This window comes from Mchenga conophoros, linkage group LG5, assembly GCF_057382185.1.
Source record: "Mchenga conophoros isolate Kocher_MC1m ecotype Shallow Benthic linkage group LG5, M_conophoros_male_GT1.1, whole genome shotgun sequence".
Classification (NCBI taxonomy): domain Eukaryota; kingdom Metazoa; phylum Chordata; class Actinopteri; order Cichliformes; family Cichlidae; genus Mchenga; species Mchenga conophoros.
In genome coordinates, this window is record NC_140530.1 from 23,505,521 (window position 1) to 23,528,324 (window position 22,804).

Genomic DNA, 22,804 nt, shown 5'->3' on the forward strand with positions numbered 1-22,804 from the left:
ATTCTGTGCGCCGATCTTGGTCATCCTTGTTGAGATGCTGCAGTAGCTGGAGTTTGTAAGGGTGCCATTTGTGAGTAGCTAATATCCGCCGAAGGGATGTTCGACTAATGCCACTCTCCAATGACATGCAGCGAGTGCTACGCTGTGAGCTGTTGCTGAATGAAGCTAGGACAGCCACTGATGTTTCTTCATTAGTGACAGTTTTCTTGCATCCACATTTTGGCAAATCCAACACTGAACCAGTTTCATGACACTTAGCAAGCAGTTTGCTGACTGTAGCATGGGAGATGGGTGGTCTCGTAGGGTGTCTGGCATTGAAATCTGCTGCAATGACCCGGTTACTGCGTTCACCAGATATCAACACAATTTCGATCCGCTCCTCACATGTTAACCTCTTCAACATGTCAATGGCTGTGAAAAAAAAGAGAAACTTGTAAAGAACTCATGAAAGAATAAAGTTACGTTGAAACCAAGCACACCATTGTTTTTATTGTGACATTACCAATAAGTTTGATGTGTCACATGGCCCTCTTCCTATTGAAAAAACAAAAGTTGTATCCAAGATGGCCGACTTCTAAATGGCCACCATGGTCACCACCCATCTTGAGAAGTTTGCCCCCTCACATATACTAATGTGCCACAAACAGGACTTTAATATCACCAACCATTCCCATTTTTATTACGGTGTATCCATATAAATGGCCCACCCTGTAGATCAATCGGTTAACACTGGATCAATCAGAGGGCTCAACTTTATGATTTTTCTACTTTTTACAAGTAGATAACGATAACAAATTTACCTGAATAGTAAAGTAAAAGTCATAAGCGACAAATTACTGTCATGTTGTTGTGTAGTTGTGTGAATCAGTCAGTCTACAGATTTGGAAAGATTGCACTCTATCTAGGTAAGTCAACTCAGAATGTCTTAATTAACACTCCAGGTGTCTTCAAAAGTTTGGTGTAGGTGTAGGAACCGTTCACAAAATGGTGTTGGCTGGACAGTTCGGCCAACGGCCAGCAATAGCACAAAGAATTAATGTGCAACTTCACCTCACAATTGAAACGGAAATTGGCCTCTTTAATAATTGATACCTCAATTAGAAACTTAAACACCCTCATTGCTAAAGTGATACATGGCCAGTTCAGGTTTCTGTGGCCACGAATTCTTAGACTTTGTTCATTTATTATAATGCATTACAAGGTTCAAGCTAATTAGTGGGGAGAAGCCAGTTCTATTGTACCCACTCACCCTATTCCCTGTACTCGCTCTTAGTCTGCACCGTTAGCAGGCACTTCCTCCCGTAGCAGCTGTTTACAATTTAACCATTTAGCCCACGCTTTTATCCATAGTGTCTTACGCTCTGGCTTTTAACACATTATGACCCAAGCATTTTGGATTTATCTGAATTAGTTAGTATTGTTTCAATTCTTCTATTTTATTGTTTCTATTGTTATTATTGTATTACACTGTAGTTTTTAATTTTATTGTTATTGTTAAGCACTTTGTGCAGCATCGGCTGTTGGAAATGTGCTATATAAATAAATCTGACCTTGACCTTGACCTTATAATAATGCCAGCTGTAAACACAAGTGAGCAGTCTTCATAAAGGCACATGCTGTGAGACAGTTTAAAAGTGTGAAAAGTGTTACAAATTTAATCAGAAAAAAATCAAAGAAGAACATACTTCTAATCTGCAGTATCATCTATTACAAAAGTTCCCCTTTGAAATCCACAATTTTTACAATCAAAAGCTCATCCAAAAAAGCATTAGAGGTAGTAGTGTTTGGAAATATTGCTTAATTCATTGTAATCTTAGTGTGTGCCCACAGTAAACTAAGTGGAGAAGTATCCTTTTCTTTTTTTTTTTTTTTTTTTCCTTTTGGCTTATTTACAGTAACACTTCAGTAAAACTTTAGACGCTAAAACACGGCAGTTTGAACCTCTGGAAGGGTGCATTTTTTTTGTAGAAGCACCCGAGCTCTCAGAATTATTCTGTTCTAATTATTCTAATCTTATAGCATTTTAAATGCTTGCTTCAAAGATGGGGACCAAGTCTGCAACTGTCAGCTTTTGCTTTGCAGTTGAACAGGCTTTGTTGGAAATTACACACAATCTCTTTGCAATAATGTTCCAATTATCAGTGACAAATGAGCAACAATCGCAAATCAGTTGCTGTCTACATAAGCATAAATTCATATAGACTACATGTGCAATCATTTCAAAAGTAGTCGCTCAGAAGTTGAGGGTGTCGTATTCTCAACCTCTGTGCAACTATTTGGTTGCTACAACTACTTGCAACAGTTGCAGAATGCGAAGAAATTAAATGTGTTCGCCAGGCAACCACCTGACTGAGCCATAAGTGTACTAATTTTTAAATGTTGTTGTTAGTCTTTCTTGTTAACAGTTTGAACAGCATACTTTGTGTGGCCTCCATTTCTTTCCAGAGGTAAGCGTGTTCTTTCTCATCCTGTTTATATTCCTGCTGATAGCGTTTTGTCTGAAGACCTGTGTGGGTTGAAACTGGTCATTACTGCCCAACGTGGCATGCATTAACTGTAAACAGCTTTTTTTTAATCCCACTCTGTGCATGAGCAGTCTCCTGAAATTAGTTTTTTAAAATGATGATTCAGGCATATGTTATCAGGAGATTTAAAACCATACAAAACCCACTTGAGGCTATACTTATAATTTAAACAACAGTACTGCCTCTCTAACCCAAAACCAGTGTGTTGCTTTACTGTGTGACTTGACAAAAGAGGTGTGTATCCCAAATATTTATTTGATGTCAAGGAACTGACTGAAAGAGAAGCAGGCGCATACTTTATTTGGTCAGAGCTGTTTATGAGCTGTAGCCTGCGTAGTGCATATGCACCAGCTACAGCAGAATAGCTTCCAGCTGCAGTCATGCCGTAAAGATGAACTAGAGGCAAACAAATCTGTTTGTTATCCCTGCCGTGTGGCACTGGCTGGCATATAACCACATCATGTTTTTTCACAAGGTGATTTGTGCGACTGACACATACTACATGGGTTTTATATTAACAACATGCGGACTGTTAGAGGTCTGACTAATCCTAAGAAGCTTTTTCTAAAAGATGACACAAGCCTGTATGCGGTTGTGGTGGAAATCTGCTGGCAGTCGTGCAGATCCAAGGGTTATTTTCAGGGTTTGTTTACGAAGTGTAACCAAAGGGTGAAGTCGTTCTGCGGCAGAAGAGAGATGATGGTGTTAGAAGGGAATGCAGAAAGTCAGTGCAGTGTTGATAAACCTGCACAAGTTGTAGTTCAAGTCAAAATATGAGATGAGTAGGTTTATCAAGAATCACTCCCTGAGTAGATTGTATTTAAGAAAAAGAAAAAAACAAAACTGCTGTACAATTGTAATGACATGCGTCTTTTAGCTGTATTTAGAGTAGGTCATGACAGGCCCACTTGATGTGTGGGCAGCAAAAATTGGGCTGCATCCTAGACGGGTTAACCAGTAAGTCATAAGGGTTACTGGTTAGCTTGTCGTAGACGTGATTGTGTCATGGTTGTAGATCAACACATATTCAACCTTATTGATCCTTTGATCTAAGCTCAGTGAAAACATTGCTAATAATTTTGTGGTCTAAATTGACCAGACCTCCCTCTCCCCGGCCACCTCCTCCAGCTCTTCCAGGCAGACACCAAGGCATTCCCAAGCCAATCAAGGGATCTATTTTCAACATGTCCTGGGTCTGCCCCAGGGCATCCAGAACACCCCGCTTAGGTCACACGTGGGAGACATCCTAGTGAGATGTTGTAATCACTTCAGCTAGCTCGTTTCAAATCACCACTTTTTCATCATATAGCAATTTATGTGGCGTAGTCCTTGAAGCTATGTTGTCAGGGAAGAGCTCTAGGGGTCCAGTGCAGTATGGCCTTGGCACTCCAATCAGTGGTTTTATGATGTGTGGTTTAAAAAAAAAAAAGAAGAAAAAAAAAAAAGGTGGCAGTAAATGAAAATCCTGTTACTTAAAAATAAACAAGATAATTGGAGAAGTTAGTTGTAAAACGTTATTTACATTAGCACAAATGCTAGTCAGCTGTTGTAGCAGCTTGTACTTTCAAAAGTGTAAAGATCTCTTCACTACTAGATCCAGCTTCCAAACAACACTGCAAAATAAATCGGCATTAAAAATGATCCCCTTCTTTGGAAATAATTTTAGAAGGCTCATGTGAGAAGCTAGGAGTTTGTTTTGGACTTTATTTCATTTTTTTTGTTGTTGTTTTTTTTATCCGCTGCCTGCGGAGATGATGTATAGCTCTCTCAAAGATTAGCATCTTGCTCTTGACAGCATTGATTGATAGTGCTTCAGAGAGAGACTAACTGGTTGCTGCACTGGAAATTATTCTGAAGTCTCACATTAGGCTTATAAGTCTTTAAACTTGGCTGTCTGTCAAATACATTTCCAACTCCAGTTGTATTAAAAAAGAAAAAGAAGAAAAAAAAAAGGTGTATGTCTTGAACTCCTGTTTGGCACTCAGGAGAGGACACGCTGTAAAAGCCTCAGGGCTGAAGGTGAAGCAGCGAGGAGCTCTGAGCTGCTGAGTGACTTTATACAAGCAGCAGGCTCTCTCTTATCGGTCAACACCTCTCCGATTTCCACTTTAAGGCCAAGAGAATCCCCCTGTTCCTCTTTAATGGCTTGTCCTGAAATGTGTACATTATCAGGCATAACACTGATGACTCTGAGATCTGTTTGCCTCTCTTAAAACCCTGAGACATCGACCTACTTTACAGCCCCGATAAAGCCATGCACCTCCTTTGTAGACCTTTGTCAACACTTCAGACGTCATTAATCTTTTTCATTTGAAGGATTAATCTGTTAGAACTGACTGGCAGAATAGTTGTTTTTTTTTTCTTTCTTTCTTAGCATTTCGTGTTTAGACTAATACATTTGCATGCTCTGTGCCCTTCCTCGCTCGAGGAAGTGGAACAGCAGCCTCTGAGCATTCATCATTTACATGACGTGCCCTATATTCAGAGGACTGGCGGAAGCCGCCAGCATCAGTGCTTTCCCAGAGTTCATTGCTTTTGCTATATGTTGCCGGTAGGAAAAAAAAATGGTGGTGGTGGGGTCATTCTTGACAAACCCAGGGTGACCGCAGACGAGAACAGCTCCCATCATGCGGATGTTTCTATAGTTAACTTCTAAAATTGTAATGCTATATTTATCTAATTAAGGCAATGAATTTACTTGCTGTAAACATGTTTATGTTTAGTCCTATGAGAGAGTTGCACATGTACTGTGCAGGCCGTTCTCATCTCAGGGCGCCTCTGTCTCACTAGAGCAGATGCTGCAAGTGAATAGTGTGTCTGTCCTCCAGAGCCAGGCTTGCTCAGTCAGCTCAGCTGGCCTCGGCCTGCTCTGCTGGCTGATCTCAGGCTGCAGGGACGTACTCGTCCCCCCCAGAGAGGCTGTAGGCGCTGCTGATGCTAGAGGAAACAAGGCACTGGAATGTAAGGCACAGCTTGAGCTCAGTTTGATGTCTTGGAAGAAGTACGTCAGAGTTTGCAGCCTGAGACAGCGTTTTAGTTGTCCTGCTCTCTGTATCAGTTTACAAGTTTTTGTTTTTGGTTACTATCTGTGCCAGAGGAGGCTGCAGACTGCTGTCACACTGGGCAGGTGAAACATTTGAGATCCCTTGGCAAGCAGTTTCAGCATGACTTTGAACACAGTTCCAGTAAATGCACCATTATAGTTTTTATCCAAGGAAATGATGACCTGCATAATGGAGAAGGAAACATTTAAGCATACACAATGTGTCGCATTCCCAGAGGTCATGGGTTTGCATTTTTAAATTGCACAGGCTGGCACTTTTAGAGAAGAAAACTGCATCAGAGATGTCAAAATATATATTTTTAAAGTTTTCCACCCCAGAACACACAGTACATATCATAGCAGGTATTTCTGCAGCGGTGACATCAGCCGTTGCAGTTTGCTTGTGGAGCTCTGCTGTTAGCTCCTTCACTGCAGCCTGTGTCAGTGTCTTCAGACTGCCCTCAGTTTGGCATCAAGCGCTGTAAAGGGCCCTCACATTGCACAGCCAGGACCGCGCACGGGCGAGTCAGCGTCAGAACAACTTGCAGATCAGTTCCACGTAGCTTTTTCCCATCAAACCAAGATCTATACAGAATAAAAAGGTGGCTGGACAGCTTTGGTCTTGTCACCCTACATCACCAGTACCATACAGACACAAGTCATATAGTAATATACTAAACTTTTATATATTTAGTTAATCATCTTCTTGAGTCTCAAAGATGGGTCATTACCAGTTGAAATTCCTTAATGACTTGTATATTCTAGATGACACACATATATCAATGAGCCACAACATTAACACCAGCTTCCTAACAGTGACCACGATTAAGTAACCCAGGTGGTGTGGTGCTTCCTGCTCGGGGAGGCTGTTACCCCCATGTGCTGGTGTGCTGCTGTGTTTAGTTTCAGATTTACATCTGCAGTAAGTATCAGGACCCCAAGGTTCCCCAGCAAGGGACCCTGTTTGTGCTTTTTAATCGTACCTTACTGCCCAAACATTTTAGGCACGACTTCCTTTTTTTTTTTTTTTTTAATATCCAGACTGATAGTTTTGATCACACAGTATGTTTTTTGTTTCTTTTGGGTCTTTTAATATATTGAGTATAGGAACAAGATATTTCAGTCCTGTTCTAAAAGCTAAATCGCCACAGGCCCATAAAGCTCACGGACAGACTGTGATGACTGCAGTTTGTTCACCGCTCTGTTATTGGCTGACGTCCTATTTACCCACACTGTCTGCTACCTGACAGAATTACACCCTGGGCTCGATGAAGGTTATGCCAAACCGCCCTCCTGAAAGTCACTTTGCAGCACTTTCAGTTAGCGAGGCCTGCGCTGGGGTGTGTGCCCATTGCCTTGCAATAAACAAATGAAAAGGATCCCAGTGTAATTAGAGCCCAAAAAGCATATTGGCTCTGCATTCTGTGAATCTTCCAGGAAGAATATGAATTCCAAGTTTTCATTATTTCTTTTTTTTCCTTGTCACTATGTGTGAATGAAATAACTGGAAGCTCCTCTTGTCTGTGTGTGAGAGGAAGTTCTTCATCCTGTGAGCTTTTTATTATTCATGCTGCGACACTGCGCGACTGCATGTTGTTTTGTTCGCCTCTTTGTCGAGTCTAGCAATAATGCTCTGTAAATCCGAGCTACAGAACGGAAATTTTGAGGAATTTTAAAGCTCGTTTACATTTTTTGTTTTTTGTGGAAAACGTGCAAATAGTTTAGACTGTTGTGCGGTATAGAGACTGTTGTGCGGTATAGACTATTCTATATTATTTGATTTACTTCTATGTATCTGCCCAGGAGCTGCTAATATGACAGGAAAGTAAGAGGACGAAGGGAATGACAGCAGGATGAAATGAGTTTTAGATTTATAATCCCCAAGCTGTGACCCCCATTTCCTGCAGCTCGACGTCCTGGGGAAAATGTCATGTCAGACTTGTGTTGGCCAGATTCGATGGACAGGAAAGAGACGCCTCCACAGAGAACACACAAATACTCACACACACACCTGCACAGGCCATCTTTTTCTGTAGGTACCCGTGTACAAGCTCTTTCCGGTTTCCATTTGATATCATCTCATAAAATCTTCATCTGAAGGACAGTTTCTGCTTTTGGAAGATCAAAAAGGATTAAGTAATTGCACATTTGATTCAAGGCCTTGAATTAAAATGTTTTCACCAAGGTTGTGGGGTTTTGTTTTTTTTTGTTTTTTTTTGTTTTGTTTTTTTGTATATTTATTTAGAAGGATTCAACAGATGTGGAGTTTCCTGTTTGTACATCCATCTAAACGCTGTGACAGCAGCAACAGTTAAAGCTGCCCTTCCCTGACCGGTCAGTCAGCGTGCAGCAGATAAGTGGTGGAGCATTTATTTATTTATTTATTTTATTCTGTCAGTGCCGGTCTATCTCAATGTGTGGGAGTGGCCTTTGACCCGCTGCAGACAAACGCGTAGCGATGAGGCAGAGAGCCTGCTGAGCCTGCCGCACTCCGATCATTAACATGGAGAGTCACACTCCCCCTCTGCACCATCCATTGTTTTCTGTTCCTGTCCTTGGTAAGAAACATGCTTCATTTCCCCAGCCCACATTTGCTTCTTTTAGTTGCAACTCATAACAAAGGTCAGAAATTTTCTGCTAAATGGATTCTTATTCATTTTTCCTGTCCCGTCGTAGGAAAAAATACTTGAATCAGTAATTTTTTATTTATTTTTTTCCCTGTCAGACAGGCTTGGATGGTAGTGAGGAGTGACGGTTGTTTTATTAGCCTCTCTAAGCTGACAGTTCCATTTGCTGGATTTTTGCTGCAGTTGGTGTTCAAAGGAAGTGACACTTAGTGGATCACAGAGAAGGGGGCACACAGGTTACTCAAGCAGATACACCAGGCAGCGGGAAAGCTTAACTTGGGGGCCTTGAAATAAATGAGGCTTTTGGTTGTGTCCTTTGATTCAGTTTAGTTTTAATTTCCCCTGAATCAAAGCAGTTGGTGCTAGTGATGCACTGATGGTGCAGTTCTGGGCAGATACTAATGCTGATGCTTAAATAACTGTTAACCAATGCAGATGCATGCTCTTTTTTGTTGTTTTTTGTTGTTTGTTTACCCTTATTTGCCAGGGAATTAAAAGCAATTATATTATAAAAAAAAAATAACTGAACATTTTTAAAGCCTGTCTTTGGCAACAGAATGGCACCAAATATGTTCTTTCAGTCAACAAGGTCAGTGTTATTACCAATATATGTCCAGCTTGCCCAATATCGTAATTCAATTAATTTTTCAAAACTGTGACCCTTCTTCATCTTCTCATGTTAAGAGGTGTTAAGCGTCTCAAGATAATTCCTCCTTGTTATTTTGGATTTGTTTAGTGTCTGGTGTTGTTTTATCCCTGTTTTAACATCCTGCAAAGAATGTGTGATTTTTCCAGGTCCATTGTGCCCTAATTCTTTTAAAGAAAAATGTCTGCTTTTTTTAATATATAGATATTGTTGCTCACACTAGCAACACAGGTTAGTCCTTTCCCTGCTTGCATGGGGATCATTGCTTATTCAATTTTTGTGGAAATGTGTCTGCATGAGACATTTCTGGGCTTGTTTTTGGACGGCTTTTATCTCAGTTCATCGGTCAGATCATTGTTTTTGATGCAGGTGATTTGTCTACTGATGTCTGTGCTTAAGGGATTGCATCAGCTAAAATGCCTTTATCCAAAAACCTGAAACACCGGTGTTGTTGGCAAGTGAAACCTGCTTAAAAACTCTGCACCGTTCGTGACAATGGACATCCCAGCCATTTCCCGCAGAGCCAATTGCCTTAGGGAGACTTGGAGGTGGCTGAGCAGTGCAGGTTCTGCCAGCATGTGTCTGACTAGAGATGAGACCCAGTTTTTGTCTGACAGAGCCCAGTGTCTCCAGAGATTTCAGTTTATTTCTTTTATATCTCACTCTCCGTGTTTTTGAGACTTTACCGGAAGCAAGCAGAAGCTGATTGGTTTAAATGGAAAGGGAAATCTTTCAAATACGTTTCACAATTGAGTTAAGCTCAACAGTTCTTTCATATTGAAGTCCAATTACTAGTCGCTGATCTGTGTTTTGTTGTCTGTGTTGCAGAGGGAGATGAAGGAGCAGCTGGCCACCCTGCAGGACAGTGAGAGGGGACACACTGAGGCCCTGCAGCTTTTGCAGAGACAACTCACCGAGACCAAGGTACTGTGACGGTTCTCCTTTATAAAAACAAAAAACAAGAGTTTCAACTACAGGTAATTTCCATGATCCATATCATTCATAAAGCCTTTTTAAAATAGTGATAATTTGGCATTCAAAAATTCCAAAAAGAAATTCAGTTTGCAATGATATTAACAAGAAATGCACCTTGAACCACGAATCATGGTTTTTCTGGATTTAAAAAAAGGAAATTACTAAGATAAAGTAATTGTTGTAGCACTAAATATCACTCCACCTGCTGAAGCACGTAGGTTTATCTGTTAGAAGATAAGAATATCTGCATTTTTTTTAAGGTGTTGGAATTATTATCATTTTTTTTTTTTTAAGACAAAGTGCCTTTGCTGCCTTTTTCCCTTTCAGAATAGTAAACAAAATATGTTCAGTGAAAATGCAACTCACACTTTTTTATTAGCTTTTTTTCCCCCACTCAGTTACCCTTTAGTTAAAATCATACATATACAGCTAGATCAGAGGAAATGTCTGAGCAACTACTTACAGTTGAGAAGTAGGAGCATTTTGGCATGTTTGCTTAAAAAAATCAGTTTTCAATTAGGGTCAATAAATGGCTTGCTAAGAATGAGATTTTAGGCTTGTTTATTGTTTTCTGGCATTTTCAAAGACGAAACAATTAATCCGGAAAAAGTAACTAATTAGGATAATAGCTTGAAGAAGCAAATCCCCAAACATGTCAGTTTGAAAAGACTTCAAAGATACTTAGAGAAGCAAGAAATCTTGTTTCCATTTTAGACATCCAAATTGACACAGTAAAACTTCCTCATTACAAGCAGTACAAGAAATGAAAGGGAAAGCTCTGGGTAGTATGTGCACTTTTTCAGCCACTGATCATGCATCTTTCCTTCTTACCGCTTCGACTGACAGTTAAGTTCCAATGCATAAACTGGTTTATTGAGTGACTGTTTAATCTAGACACCATGTTTTAATCAGGGAGCTGTGAACTTCTGCTCAATATGTCAGTCTTTTGACCTCACACACACACCGCTCCTCTCTCCTATAACTGATATTGACCAGGTAAGGAGCTCTGACTGTGTTGCCGCCGTCAGCATTATTTGTTATTCAGGGAGTACATTTGTCTTCTCTCTCGTTTTTGTATGCACTGTCTGCCACCACACAACTCACCTCAGTGTCCGAGACCTGCCAGAGCGAGCCTGGCCTGTCTATTTCATCGCTCTAACTGCTACGTGCAGGCCTTTTATCTGCCCCGCCTTCTCTTTGGAAGTGAGCTGATTTCATTAGATTTACATCCATTTGTACAGAGTGCTCTGCCTGGAAGAGGGCTGCACTGTGACTATATCGATCTCTGATGCATTTAGGGAGCTGACAATGAAATGTCTCCTTGCATTGCTTATTTGTTTTGTTGAAAGAGAGGTTGCAACCGCAGTAGTGTAGCTGGCAGCGTTCACCTCGTGTGGGTGTAGTCTCCATCGCAGCAAAGAGAATCCATGCAGAGCAAAGTCATGAAACTTAACAGTTGTGCAGTTTAAGTCTAAATGAAGGCCAAGTTTAAGGATTGGTGTGGTCCAGTGCATGAGTCCTGCATACACATGGATTAATGTAAGCTCATTGTGTTACTGCATTTCTTCACATGTCAGTTGCATTAACATTAAACCTTTCTGCCATCTTAGTCTTGGTACCAACACAGAGGAACAATCCCTCCAGCAGGTCGGCCTTTACCTATATGTGGCTCCAATTTTGATACCTTGGCTCACGTTTGCTGCGGAGGGTCTCCACGTGAAGGACCGACATTCTCATTCACACGCCCGCCGGGGATTCTCTTGATAATCACTTGCTCCCAGGAAAGGTATCCAGCCTGCTGTCTCCAAGGGCTGCAAAACAGCCATCACAGACATCGCAGCCTGCTGGGCCAAAACAGCAAACACGTCAGTGTGACTGATAGCTGGGCTGCTGCAGTCCTCCTCCTCACCATCAGTTTTCAACTCTTAACTAGGTAGGAGGGCTGTGCTGGAGCTCACTTTAATGCCACAGCACTCAGAGTCATGTTAACAGGTTCTCACAGGCAGACTAAGAATACCTGCCCCTCGCCTGTGAAAAGCCCCAGAGAGACATGCCTGCTGTTTAAAGAGGATTGATTGAATTTTCAGGCGAGCGTAATTTACAAAAAAAAAAAAAAAAGAGCCAGATGATAGTTCCAAAACCCAGCTCGTCCTGTAAAGATCAGAGGAAATTCTGATCAGGCAAAATATTCATCGAAGCCTCTTAGAGACGACTTTCATCTGAAATTCTTTTTTGGATTGCTCTGAGGTCATTAATTTTCTCTAATTCTGAATTGCTCTGTGATGGGCAGATGTTTGGATTTCTTTTCAGTCAGTGTGCAAACACAAGTTCAATTTTTTTCCATTAAAATGATGACTATTTGAAAAATAAAAGTTTTAATGAAATCATGCTCAGAAGTTTCAAACTGAAATCTCTCCCCTCGTCTCAGTGCAATTTCTGGGTTTTACGTCACATCCCTTTGTTCTGCCTCTCTGACACTCCAGCTGCTAACACTCAGATGATTAATTCTCTTTGATGTCCATCTTCTCATTCTTCCTGTTAAGCTACAAATCATTTTCTCCAGTTCTTCCAATCTGCCATTCTCTGTCAACTGCTCGGTTCACTCAATGACTGTCTGCAGTAGCCTCTCCACCGATCTCGCGGTCGGTCGACTTCCTCCACAAGATGTCCTTTGTGACCTCCTCCTGGTCATCTGTTGGGGTTATTTCTATTAGTGTGTGCTCCTGTTTCTCCTCATCACAGTAATATAAAACAGACCTGTTTGTTTCCTCCCTGTGAGGTTGTACACATGCTCTCAGAGAGCCACTTAAAATCAATACATGTACAAGCTGAATCAATGAATGGCTGTTAATGCAATATTAACACAATTTAGAGTACTGTGTAAGCCCTTGAATTATTGACCCATGTCTAATTAAGAGTTAGACTGTTGTGACTGAATCACTCACTAACTACAGTATGAAGTCTGCTTCACAATCCTGTAATGACATTTTCAAATAGCCCAGCCAAGAGGGGTTTAATTTTCCCACCGTCTTTTGCTTTTCAGTCCTCGGCCAAGAGTCTGCGGGCAACTATCGGTGACGCATTTGAGCGCCTTCATCGATTCCTGCGCGAGCGTCAGAAGAGCATGCTGGAGGAGCTGGAGATGGACACGGCCCGCAAACTGTCCGACATTGAGCACAAGATCCAGCGCTACAGTCAACAGCTGAGAGATGTCAAGGAGGGCATCCAGATATTGCAGGAGCGCCTGAATGAGACAGGGCGACACGACTTCCTGGAGGGTGTAGCAGTCACATCTGAGAGGTGCTTCTTTTTTTTTCCTTTTTTTTCCCCTCTGTCTCGCACTCAAAATGTATTGTAGTGCAGTAAGAAAATACGAGAGAGGATTCAGGTATATGGAAGTAGTATCTCAGAACATGCCAAATGTGTGTTCTGCTTGTGCTGACGTTCAGGAGAAAGTACAGATTTGAGTAACAGCAGTGGCTAATCCCAGAGCAGATGGAGCATTAGCGCTGCAATAAACCAGCTGTAATGTTTAATCTGGGAGTGGCGCTTGAGTATGATTTAATTGAACAGTTTAATATCTTTAAATTGTCTTGATAAGGTTGACTATAGAGTTGGCAAAGCTTTAATTAACTCAAGGATGCCTTAAATTTAGAGTTTGGTACAAATGTGGTGTCAAATGAGAGCTGGCCAATACTGTTTTGTTTAGATTTTTATGAGCTGGAAACAGTCCCGGGAACTGAAGAGGGCATGAAATGAAGCGTTAATGTGGACACAGAAGATGAAGGAACAAAAATACTAACAAAAAGAGAAACGAAGAACAGAAATGATGTTGGTCTCCCCAGTAGGAGTATAGCCATGAGGCTCATGATGGCCTGGCACCTTACAAAGGTCTTTGTTTTTTTCTGTCATGTAGTTTTGTTACATGAGCTACATGTGGCTTCAATAAAGAACGTACTAGACCACCAACACATTACAACAGCAGAAGCTCAACCATGGAAAGCCATGTCATGAAGCTCCCAGCGCACAGTTTTTGTTCTCCTGTTAATGCCAGAGGAGGATTGGAGCTCTGCACTGTGCGCCTTTCCCCTGTAACTTTGTGGTCTGCCTTTTCGTGGCTGAGTTTTGCTGTATTTCCTAAAACCTTCCACTTTACAATAGCACCACTTACAGATGATCATCAAATATCTAGACATCTAGAAATTTCATGAACTGACTTGTTGTAACAGTGGCGTTCTATTACAGTACTACTGTGGAATTCAATGAGCTTGTTAGAGCGACCCATTCTTTCAGTGTTTCAGTGCTACGTGGTTAGGTTTATACACCTTTAACAACAGGAATGAAAACACCTGAACTGAAAGATTAAAAGGAGAGTCACGTAATACTTCTGTCCTAACATTTTGTCCTGTACTTTAGACTAAATCAGTGTAAGCGGGCAAATTGTCAGTCAATCCATCTTTATTATAGACTCAAATGGTCCAAACAAGAAAATCATCATTTTAATACAGAAAGACAAACTGTATCAGTTTGTTCATACTTGAGTTAACAAGTTTATATTTGTTAGACCGACAATAATTTCATTATCAGAAACATTGAGCCTGTAAATAATTTATAAAGGAGATTTCTTAAGATACTTGCACTGATCCATCTCAGTCTCTTTTGTAATAATATCATGGTATCGTTTTGTGGTACTTGAAGTCTCCCTAAACACCCTTTCCTCTGGTTTGACTAAGTGTGAAGTGTGCAAAATTCAGAGGTGTACAATGGGCTCTACGTAAAGAAATTGTCACTTTGTCCATACATGTAGTTGTGTATGTAAAAGGCTGTTTGTTTGTGCACACTTCACTTGGCATTCGCTAGAAATATTTTCTTCAGATTAAAGTGCAAAAGTGTTCTTAAAATATAAGATGTGGTCATGGTTTAAAAAAAGCCCCCATCTGCATTGATCTGGAGATGAATTGAAACATGCTGTTCTTGTAAATGCAGATCCAGCAGCACTTCTGTGACCCGTACCATCTCTCTGCAAGCTTACAGTCATTTCTTTTATGGCTTACAGTAGCTACTTGACCCAAATCACCTTGTCATCAGATAACAGAAGAAAAAAGTTTGCGCTCTCAATTTCAAGATGAGTCACAGAAATATTTCTGTGGGATAAAGAAAGAGGAACTCAAGATCTTAGATGTCGAAAACACATGTAAAATCTTGTTTTGACACAGGAGGAAGAAGAATTAGCACATTGACATAGGTTGCCTTAAAAAAATAGCATTTGAATAGAAGAGCTCAAAAGCGTAGGAAAGTCCCATGAAGATTTCACACTGTTAACCAACTCACTCGATTGCTTGCCTGATCTCTGAACTTCATGTAAGTGCTCTGAGTGATTCGTGTAGAGGTCCGTATTGACTGTGTACTATGATTATTATTTTTATTTATTTATTTTTTATCCCTGTGCCTTGAGATTCATGAAGTAGTTTGTCAGTTGCTTAATGGCATATTTAAAACACACAAAGTAGATTTATTACTCGAGGGGTCAATGTTGTGGTCTGAACACCACAGGCAGTGTTATTAAGGGCGGGGGGAAAGCAGCAAATTGGATTTGGACTGTTATTGATCTCTCTTTCTGACTCAGGATCAAGGGGAAGATTCATGAGACCAACCTAACGTATGAGGACTTCCCGACATCAAAGTACATGGGTCCGTTACAGTATACAATATGGAAATCACTCTTCCAGGACATTTCACCAGGTACGATGGGTGCCTTCAAATCCTTAGTCTTGTCTTAATTTCAGTTTGAATGAGTCTGTTCTTATTGTCATTATGTGGGAATTTCCAAAAACAAAATGCTGCTGTTTTCACTGTTTGAACACATTTTACTGTTTCGCTAACTCATTCAGGTTTATATATGTAAAAATGTGTAGAAATGATTTAAGTAGGCTGAAGGTACTTTAAATAACTTAACTGTTGTCGATCCCACCTTATGCTATATCTACACCAGGGAAATGCAACCTGACAAAAATGATTGCAACTGTGTGCAATGAACTTGGAAAAGGTTGACCTATTGCCTTTAAAAGTTGTTGCTTGAAAGATGGGAACCAGGTCTGCATCTTCAAAGCAACTTTGGTATCAAGGCAGCAAAAAATGTAATGTCTGTTATTGATTTGGGCCAAGTTGGCATTATTATATTATATTATATTATATTATATTATATTATGATGATTGTCTGTCAACAGAAATCACAACTCTGATTTTCAGCTGTGCTTTTTAAGTCTTCATTGTTTGAAGACGATCTGTGCAATTGCATCCCTGCAGGTACTTGCAGTTAGTCACTGAATGCAAATACCAGGTAACCAGAAATTATTTTCCTAGTTACAAGGACGTTGGCATCCTATTTTTAATCTAGTGTGACTGACCCAAAGGAGGTGGACAGTTTAGGCCAGATGGTGATGAAGAAGAGCTTTACTAGCCAACCTGCTCGTTAGTCTCTGGACATGGGAAGATACAAGCTGAACAATTAATGGCATAAGAATAACTATTACTCCTGTGCTAAAAGCACTAAAAGCCTGAAGCAAACTGTGCTGTGTGTCCAAGGTGTTTCAAAACTGAGCCAATGCAACGTAGCTTAGAATTATAACGAGATTGTACACAATAAGAGTGGGATTTTGGGGTTTTTTTTGTATATTTTGACATTTGATGTGCATTTCAAACTCAAGTATGATCTTAAATTTTATGTAAAGTAAAAAGATCTCAAAGTTTTAAATGAGCCTTGCTTATATGTAGATGTACCCAGCCATGTTAGTAAATATACAGGTGTTAAAGGAGTGAATACTCACTTTTGATGTTGCTTGCTTTTAGTGCCGCTCCCACATCCTACCACTAAATGAGTCTAGACAGTGGCTAGCTTAGCTTCTCAGATACAGTGGAAGTAAACAGCTTGTCTTGCTTTGTGCATAACTGAAAAAAATCCATCTAGCAGCCCCTCTAAAGCTCTCATTTACATTGCATGTTTGTTAAATCAGTTTAAAAGCAGCACTTTGTTTTCTGTGTGGCTGTCTGTTCCTGTTTTAAAGCTTTTTTGGCCTGTTTGACTTTGTGCTAAGACTTTAAAACCACAAATTGCCGGTTATACTTTATTTGTCCATATTAAACAGACAAGACTTTACATGTTAATCAGAGAAATTAAAAGAGCTGGCTTCTGGCTTTGGTGGTGTTTGGACACAGCCATACTTACTCTTTTCACCCGGTTTCTAGCTGTTGTGTTTATATTTTACCCAAGGATATTAGAAAGGAATTAATCATCTCAACTAACCTGGATAGAAAACAAGTAACCACATCTTCCATAGAAGATGGAGCCTAGAATAGGTTGATAATCTAATTTTCTTCACAAATATAGTGTTGGAAGATCCAGCATTAATATTTCTGGGAAGCTTTTGAGCTTCTTTCTCGTCTGTAATCGAACCTGCAGGTTGGTAATGTCCTTCTGTGTTTGCGGTCCTGAGAGGAGCTCTACCATCTCTGCCCTACAGTCATCACTCACTCAGAGGAGATTATTTAAAATAATGTGCTGAGGATTTTTTTTTTTTTTTTACTCAATCAATTCTCTCATTTCAGCCTGTTGCTGGCTGAGTGGAGGCCGGGCACTTTCTTGGCCTCCCTTGACTGCCTGCCAAATGGAACAATTGGTTACGATCCATCACCAGCAGTTGCCAGAGATGCAACAAAGACATTCTTCCCATCATCCCTTGTTGTCACTGATGGGTTAGCAGAAATAACTACCAGACCCTGTGCCATTTTTTTTTTCCCCTCCTTTCTCTTTTCCTATTTTTTTTTTTTTCCTCATGTTCAGCAGCGGGGAAATGGAGTCTCCTCGTGTGTGTCTGCCTTCATGTTTCTTCATATGACACACAGAGGCACTCCGCTTATGAAATTTTAATGACTCGATTGTAACAAACACTGCAGATGTCATTGTGTGAAGAAGCTATTGTGCTGTCCACTGGCAGACTGCCAGACATTTCACCTCCATTTATCCCAGCTGATATAAATACGGGAGAACTGGAAAGTTGCCCTTCCCTCTCTTTCCTGAATTTGCTTCATATAAAAGAGGGCAAAGAGAACAAGATGTTATTGTTTGGCCTGAAGTGCTTCCCTTATAACTAAACGTTTGCAGACCCGCCTCCTACAGACGAGCAGGGCTGTGAGCTGAAGCTGCTCCTCCCATCCCTGTAATTACTGCTTCTTCTCTTTACATGGTCGCATCCTGTGCAGACTCATGAGAACACTTCATTTTTGAAGTATATGATGTATACAAGAATGTAAAAACACATTATGAAGACGACATCACAGTGTACGCACACTCACATGCACACGGGTCATGTTCCTGAAATAGGAGTTGAGCTGCAGTGGGGTGTGCCATATAATGACAACCCATTACTCGTCCTCTACCACAGGCCAGGGCTCTGGTCACCTTCTCCAATTCTGGCAGCAATTATACATACATACTGTAATGTTGTTTGGGTTAAATGCTTGGTTTTCCCAAAAGATAACACAATGCCTCTTACTTTAACTCAGTAGTAGCTTGGAGTGCAGACATTTTAGGATTTATTTGTCCGTTTCGCTTCTCTTCTGTATGGCTATTGAAAGAGCCAACCTTGACCAGAGTCTGCTTTGCAAAAAAGAAATGTACAACAAGAAAGTTACGTTTCATGGTTCAGGCACACTAAAGCGCCTCCTAGTGAAAATGGCTTCTAGCACTAGGAAAAATCTGGTTTCTCAGACTTGGTGATTGCATTCAGCCCTCCTTTGGTGGCCAATCAAATGTAGCTGCATTAAAGACTTACAGTTATAAGGCAATTGGAGACAGGTTGCTTCCCATCATGTGACCTGTGCAAACAGTCACACCCCAACTTGGACTCACTGCAGTCTCAGACAGATTGATGAAGGTTTGAAATTAATTGACGTCTAATTTACAAATCCAGATAGATTGGAGGCAACATGTTAGCAATCTGAGTAAAACCACACTGATCAGCGCAACCTGTCTGTGACATGATTACTTAGAATTGACGTTTTGGCCCTATTCAGTCACAAACTGTTAGCAGACTGATTGCAACTCTTTGAAAGTGGTCTGTAAAGCATTCATATCAAAGGCAGCGAGATCCCAGGGTCACTGCACATGGTCACAAAAGTTTTCTTTAGTGGGACATTATTGGTCAAACATCGGCATTGACCAGCTTTGTTGAATTAACAGCGATTAGCATCTGAGCAAACCAAATGATTTTGGTTGTCAGCCACATTCACAGCTGCTGCATTTCTAACTAACTGGTTCATTAAATTTTAATTCCACAGCTTGGTGAGTGTGGATTGATAAAGTTTATGAAACTGGTATCTCTGGGCTTTCACTCAGATGTTAGAAAGATTCCACAAAAATTAAGCCCCCGAATCATTTTTAGAAACTAACTTATAAGAAACTCAATAATGATAATAATAATGATCATGATGATGATAATAATGCAAACACTAGAGGTTCAATTCGCCAAATAAAGGCAAACAGAGAAATTGTGATTTATCCCAGATTGGCTGGTTGTCATTGTTACCATGGACAACATATGGCCACGTTGTTGCAGTATCAGTTACCCTCCAAAATCATGCCCCTAATTACAATATCTGCTGTCACCATCTTGTGCCTTTAAAAAACAGCAGCAACCACAAATTCTGAAGACAGTTCTTCATAACTCTGCCTGGAGGTTTGAGCTTGTTGTCATGCAGCAGAATAAATTTGGGACTGATCAGAAGCCTCCCTGATGGATAAGAAGGATCTGAAGTTTTAAGCTTTTTCAAAACTTTTTGCAAAGTACTGCAAATCAGAATCGGAGCATGAAGCCGAAACTTTTGTTCCAACTTTCAGTTTGTGATCGAAATGATGAAATCGATGGTAACTTTTCTGTTTCATCACCCTGACCCCACCTCTCCTACAAAGTGACCAGCAGTCTTCGAGTTTTCACTCACTGCCTCAGCACAAAACTGTTCCCGCAGCGGCAGCATGATGGAGCAAACGGACTTGCTGAGAATAACACTGCTGTCCTTGCTTTTCTGTCTGGCTAAGCTGAGTCATAACATATTAATGTGTTTGTTTTCTTTCTTTTTTTTTACTTTTTGTTTTATTTGTCATTGTTCAGTCTCTTTTCAGGGTTAAATCTAAAACTAAATTAAATGTTCGCTCTTGTTCATTTCTTTCTTCAGTGCCAGCAGCTTTGACCCTCGACCCCATCACAGCCCACCAAAGACTGATTCTCTCAGACGACTGCACCATCGTGGCCTACGGGAATCTCCATCCACAGCCTCTGCAGGACTCCCCTCGGCGCTTTGATGTCGAGGTGTCCGTTCTGGGTGCAGAGGGCTTTTCGTCTGGCGTTCATTACTGGGAGGTGATGGTGTCGGAGAAGACGCAGTGGATGATCGGCGTGGCCAGCGAGACAGTCAGTCGCAAAGGCAGCATCCAGATCCAGCCGAGCCGCGGCTTCTACTGCATCGTTATGCACGACGGGAACCAGTACAGCGCCTGCACCGAGCCCTGGACCCGTCTCAATGTCAAGAGCAAGCTGGAGAAGGTGGGGGTGTTCCTGGACTACCCCAAAGGCCTCCTCATCTTCTACAACGCAGACGACATGTCTTGGCTCTACACCTACCGAGAGAAATTCCCCCCCAAGGTCTTCCCCTACTTCAGCCCTGGCCAGAGTCACGCTAATGGCAAGAATGTGCAGCCACTGCGAATCAACACAGTACGCCTTTAAGAGCTGCTCGCCTCTGTGATCGCAGTTGTCCTGACAGATGAATCTGTCATTGATGAATCCACGGGTTTCACGTGTTTCAAAAGATGTTTAAGAAGTCACTTTCAAAATGTTAAATAGGGTGTTTGAAATACTTATTTCCTTCAGTTCGGTGTTGGAATTGTGCTCGATGTTGCTCTTAAAACTAAAAACTTCATTTTTTTTTTTCTTCTCCTTCTTCTTCTCTTTTTGACTTGAAGTGACTGTACAGGTACAACCTGCTGTTGAGCCTCATTCTGCATCTTTCATGAAAAAGATGGCATTAAATGGAGATAGTGGGGACCCCTGGGCTTATTTTGAGGTCTGTGGCAGCAGAAGTTATCCTCAGTTTTAAAGTAACTGTCTAAGGCCCGCCTTGCACACTCCCAGGGGGCTCTGCTCTCTGTATCAAGCTTCAGGCTTTTCAGACTTGACGTCCTTCTCTCTTTCCCTCCCTCTCCCTGTCCAAACAAGTGGACAGTGGATACCAGTCACTTGTCTTCTCTGCGCTGTACAGTTGGCTTAGCTTTGTCTGTGGAATGTGATTGACAGCATTTGGCGCCTATTTTGGCTTTTGATTGGACAGCGATCTGCTCGTCAAGTCTGCTGGCACTTTTTTTTTTTGACTTGTCTCTGAGACCATGGTAGTTCCTTCTACATCCATGTGTCTGTACAGGTTTTATCATTGTGTAGAAAGCTCCAGTTCTGTGTGCACCAGCACCTAAATGAATGATTATAGAAGTCCATAGGCCGCTGAGGTGATGAGGTTGTGCAGACATATGCTGCTCATTGGTGGAAATGAATACGTGTGTGTGTGTGTGTGTGTATGTATAAAGTATCAGTAGTTTAAAAAACTCATCATGCTGGATCATGTTTAAGTTACACAACGCCTGACGTTTGATCATTTGTCTTGATGTCAAAAACATTTGTAAATCATACTGAACTGAACAGAGACAAATGCATAAATTCTCAGATGTGAAAATCTGACCATTATAGATCAGTTCTGAGACCAGTTGTTCGCTTTGTTATTCTAAATCCTATCATTTGTGTAAACTGTACATTTTAGGAACTTTTAATTATCAAATAAAAGGTGATGGATGGATGAACGCGAGCAGTAATACGATATTTCCTGTGACTTGCATTCCCAAAGCTGCTGCCGCCGCCGTCGCTGTGATTAGAATCACTGAGAAGTCCTCAGAGGCTCACTTGTGTTTTTGACACGTGCCTCAAGTGCTCTTGTTTATCATTAGTTAAACACAAGTCGAGCAGAATCTGCTCTAAGAGGCTCTTGTCCCTCGGCCAGTTCCGGCACACTGAGAGACGCGTGAGGCGCTCGGAGGGGATGTTCACGGGTGTGTTTGTGCAGCCTGCTGCAGCTATAATTTTAAATCCAGCTTTGGTTGTGGTTGATAAACACCCATCTGGCCATCCAGGCATACCCACGGAGCGGCCAAAATGTTTATTGCAAAATACCCTGCTATCAAGCAGAGCTTAATAGATTTTTCTTCTGCGGGAAATCTACAAATGAACAAAAAAAAGGATCAGTTTGACCTTCCATTGCCTCTGTACACATTTGCATTTGTATGTGTGTCCTCTTGTTTTGTCCGTGTAAAAGAAAAATCGGGGCAGTGCCCCTGTTTTTGTAGGATGTGATTGCAGTATGTGCAGTATGACGCAAACTAGGGTCAAATTTTGTGACTCTGCAGATGACTCTATGCGCTTGTCTTAGCTTGCACAGATCTGCAGGGGCCTGCGAGTTATTCACCAGTCATCTGATGTGGCTGAGTAACACCTGACACGCCTCAAATACCCAACAAAAATGCCCCCAGATAACACGGTGGGTTATTTTTCTCTCTTCGATCTGTTATTAGGGAAAACCTCCTTGGAGTAACCCCCCCAGGTTAAAACAAAACTTGACCCCAGTTTGTTGCAGACCCTTGTGCTGTCTGCTTCATTAAGACTTTATGTTAAATATTAAGAAGGAGATTATTGTGAGGTGATGTTACTGGTGACAGTGATGCAAATGGTTAAAATGACGATAGTATCTATGACACTTTTAATGATAATTATGATGATTGTGTCTTTTGATGAGGGGCCCCCTTGCGTCATTGTGTGAATATATTCTAGTGAGCTTTTGCCACTGGAGGTTTGTGGGAAATGTTTTAATGTACAATAAATGACTGTGAAAAACC

At 41.1% G+C, this 22,804-nt stretch overlaps 1 protein-coding gene across 2 annotated transcripts in view; it reads left to right on the forward strand.

The window, feature by feature from the left end:
- trim62.1 (tripartite motif containing 62, tandem duplicate 1) overlaps window positions 1–22,804 on the forward strand; it is a 34,996-nt gene extending 12,192 nt beyond the window's left edge. For both annotated transcript variants that reach the window (XM_085274336.1, XM_085274337.1), the window contains exons 3-6: window positions 9,670–9,765; window positions 12,860–13,116; window positions 15,443–15,558; window positions 20,047–22,804. In XM_085274336.1, coding sequence (XP_085130462.1) covers window positions 9,670–9,765; window positions 12,860–13,116; window positions 15,443–15,558; window positions 20,047–20,597 — 1,020 coding nt within the window. In that variant the 3' untranslated portion in view covers window positions 20,598–22,804. The remainder of the gene's footprint in view (window positions 1–9,669; window positions 9,766–12,859; window positions 13,117–15,442; window positions 15,559–20,046) is intronic.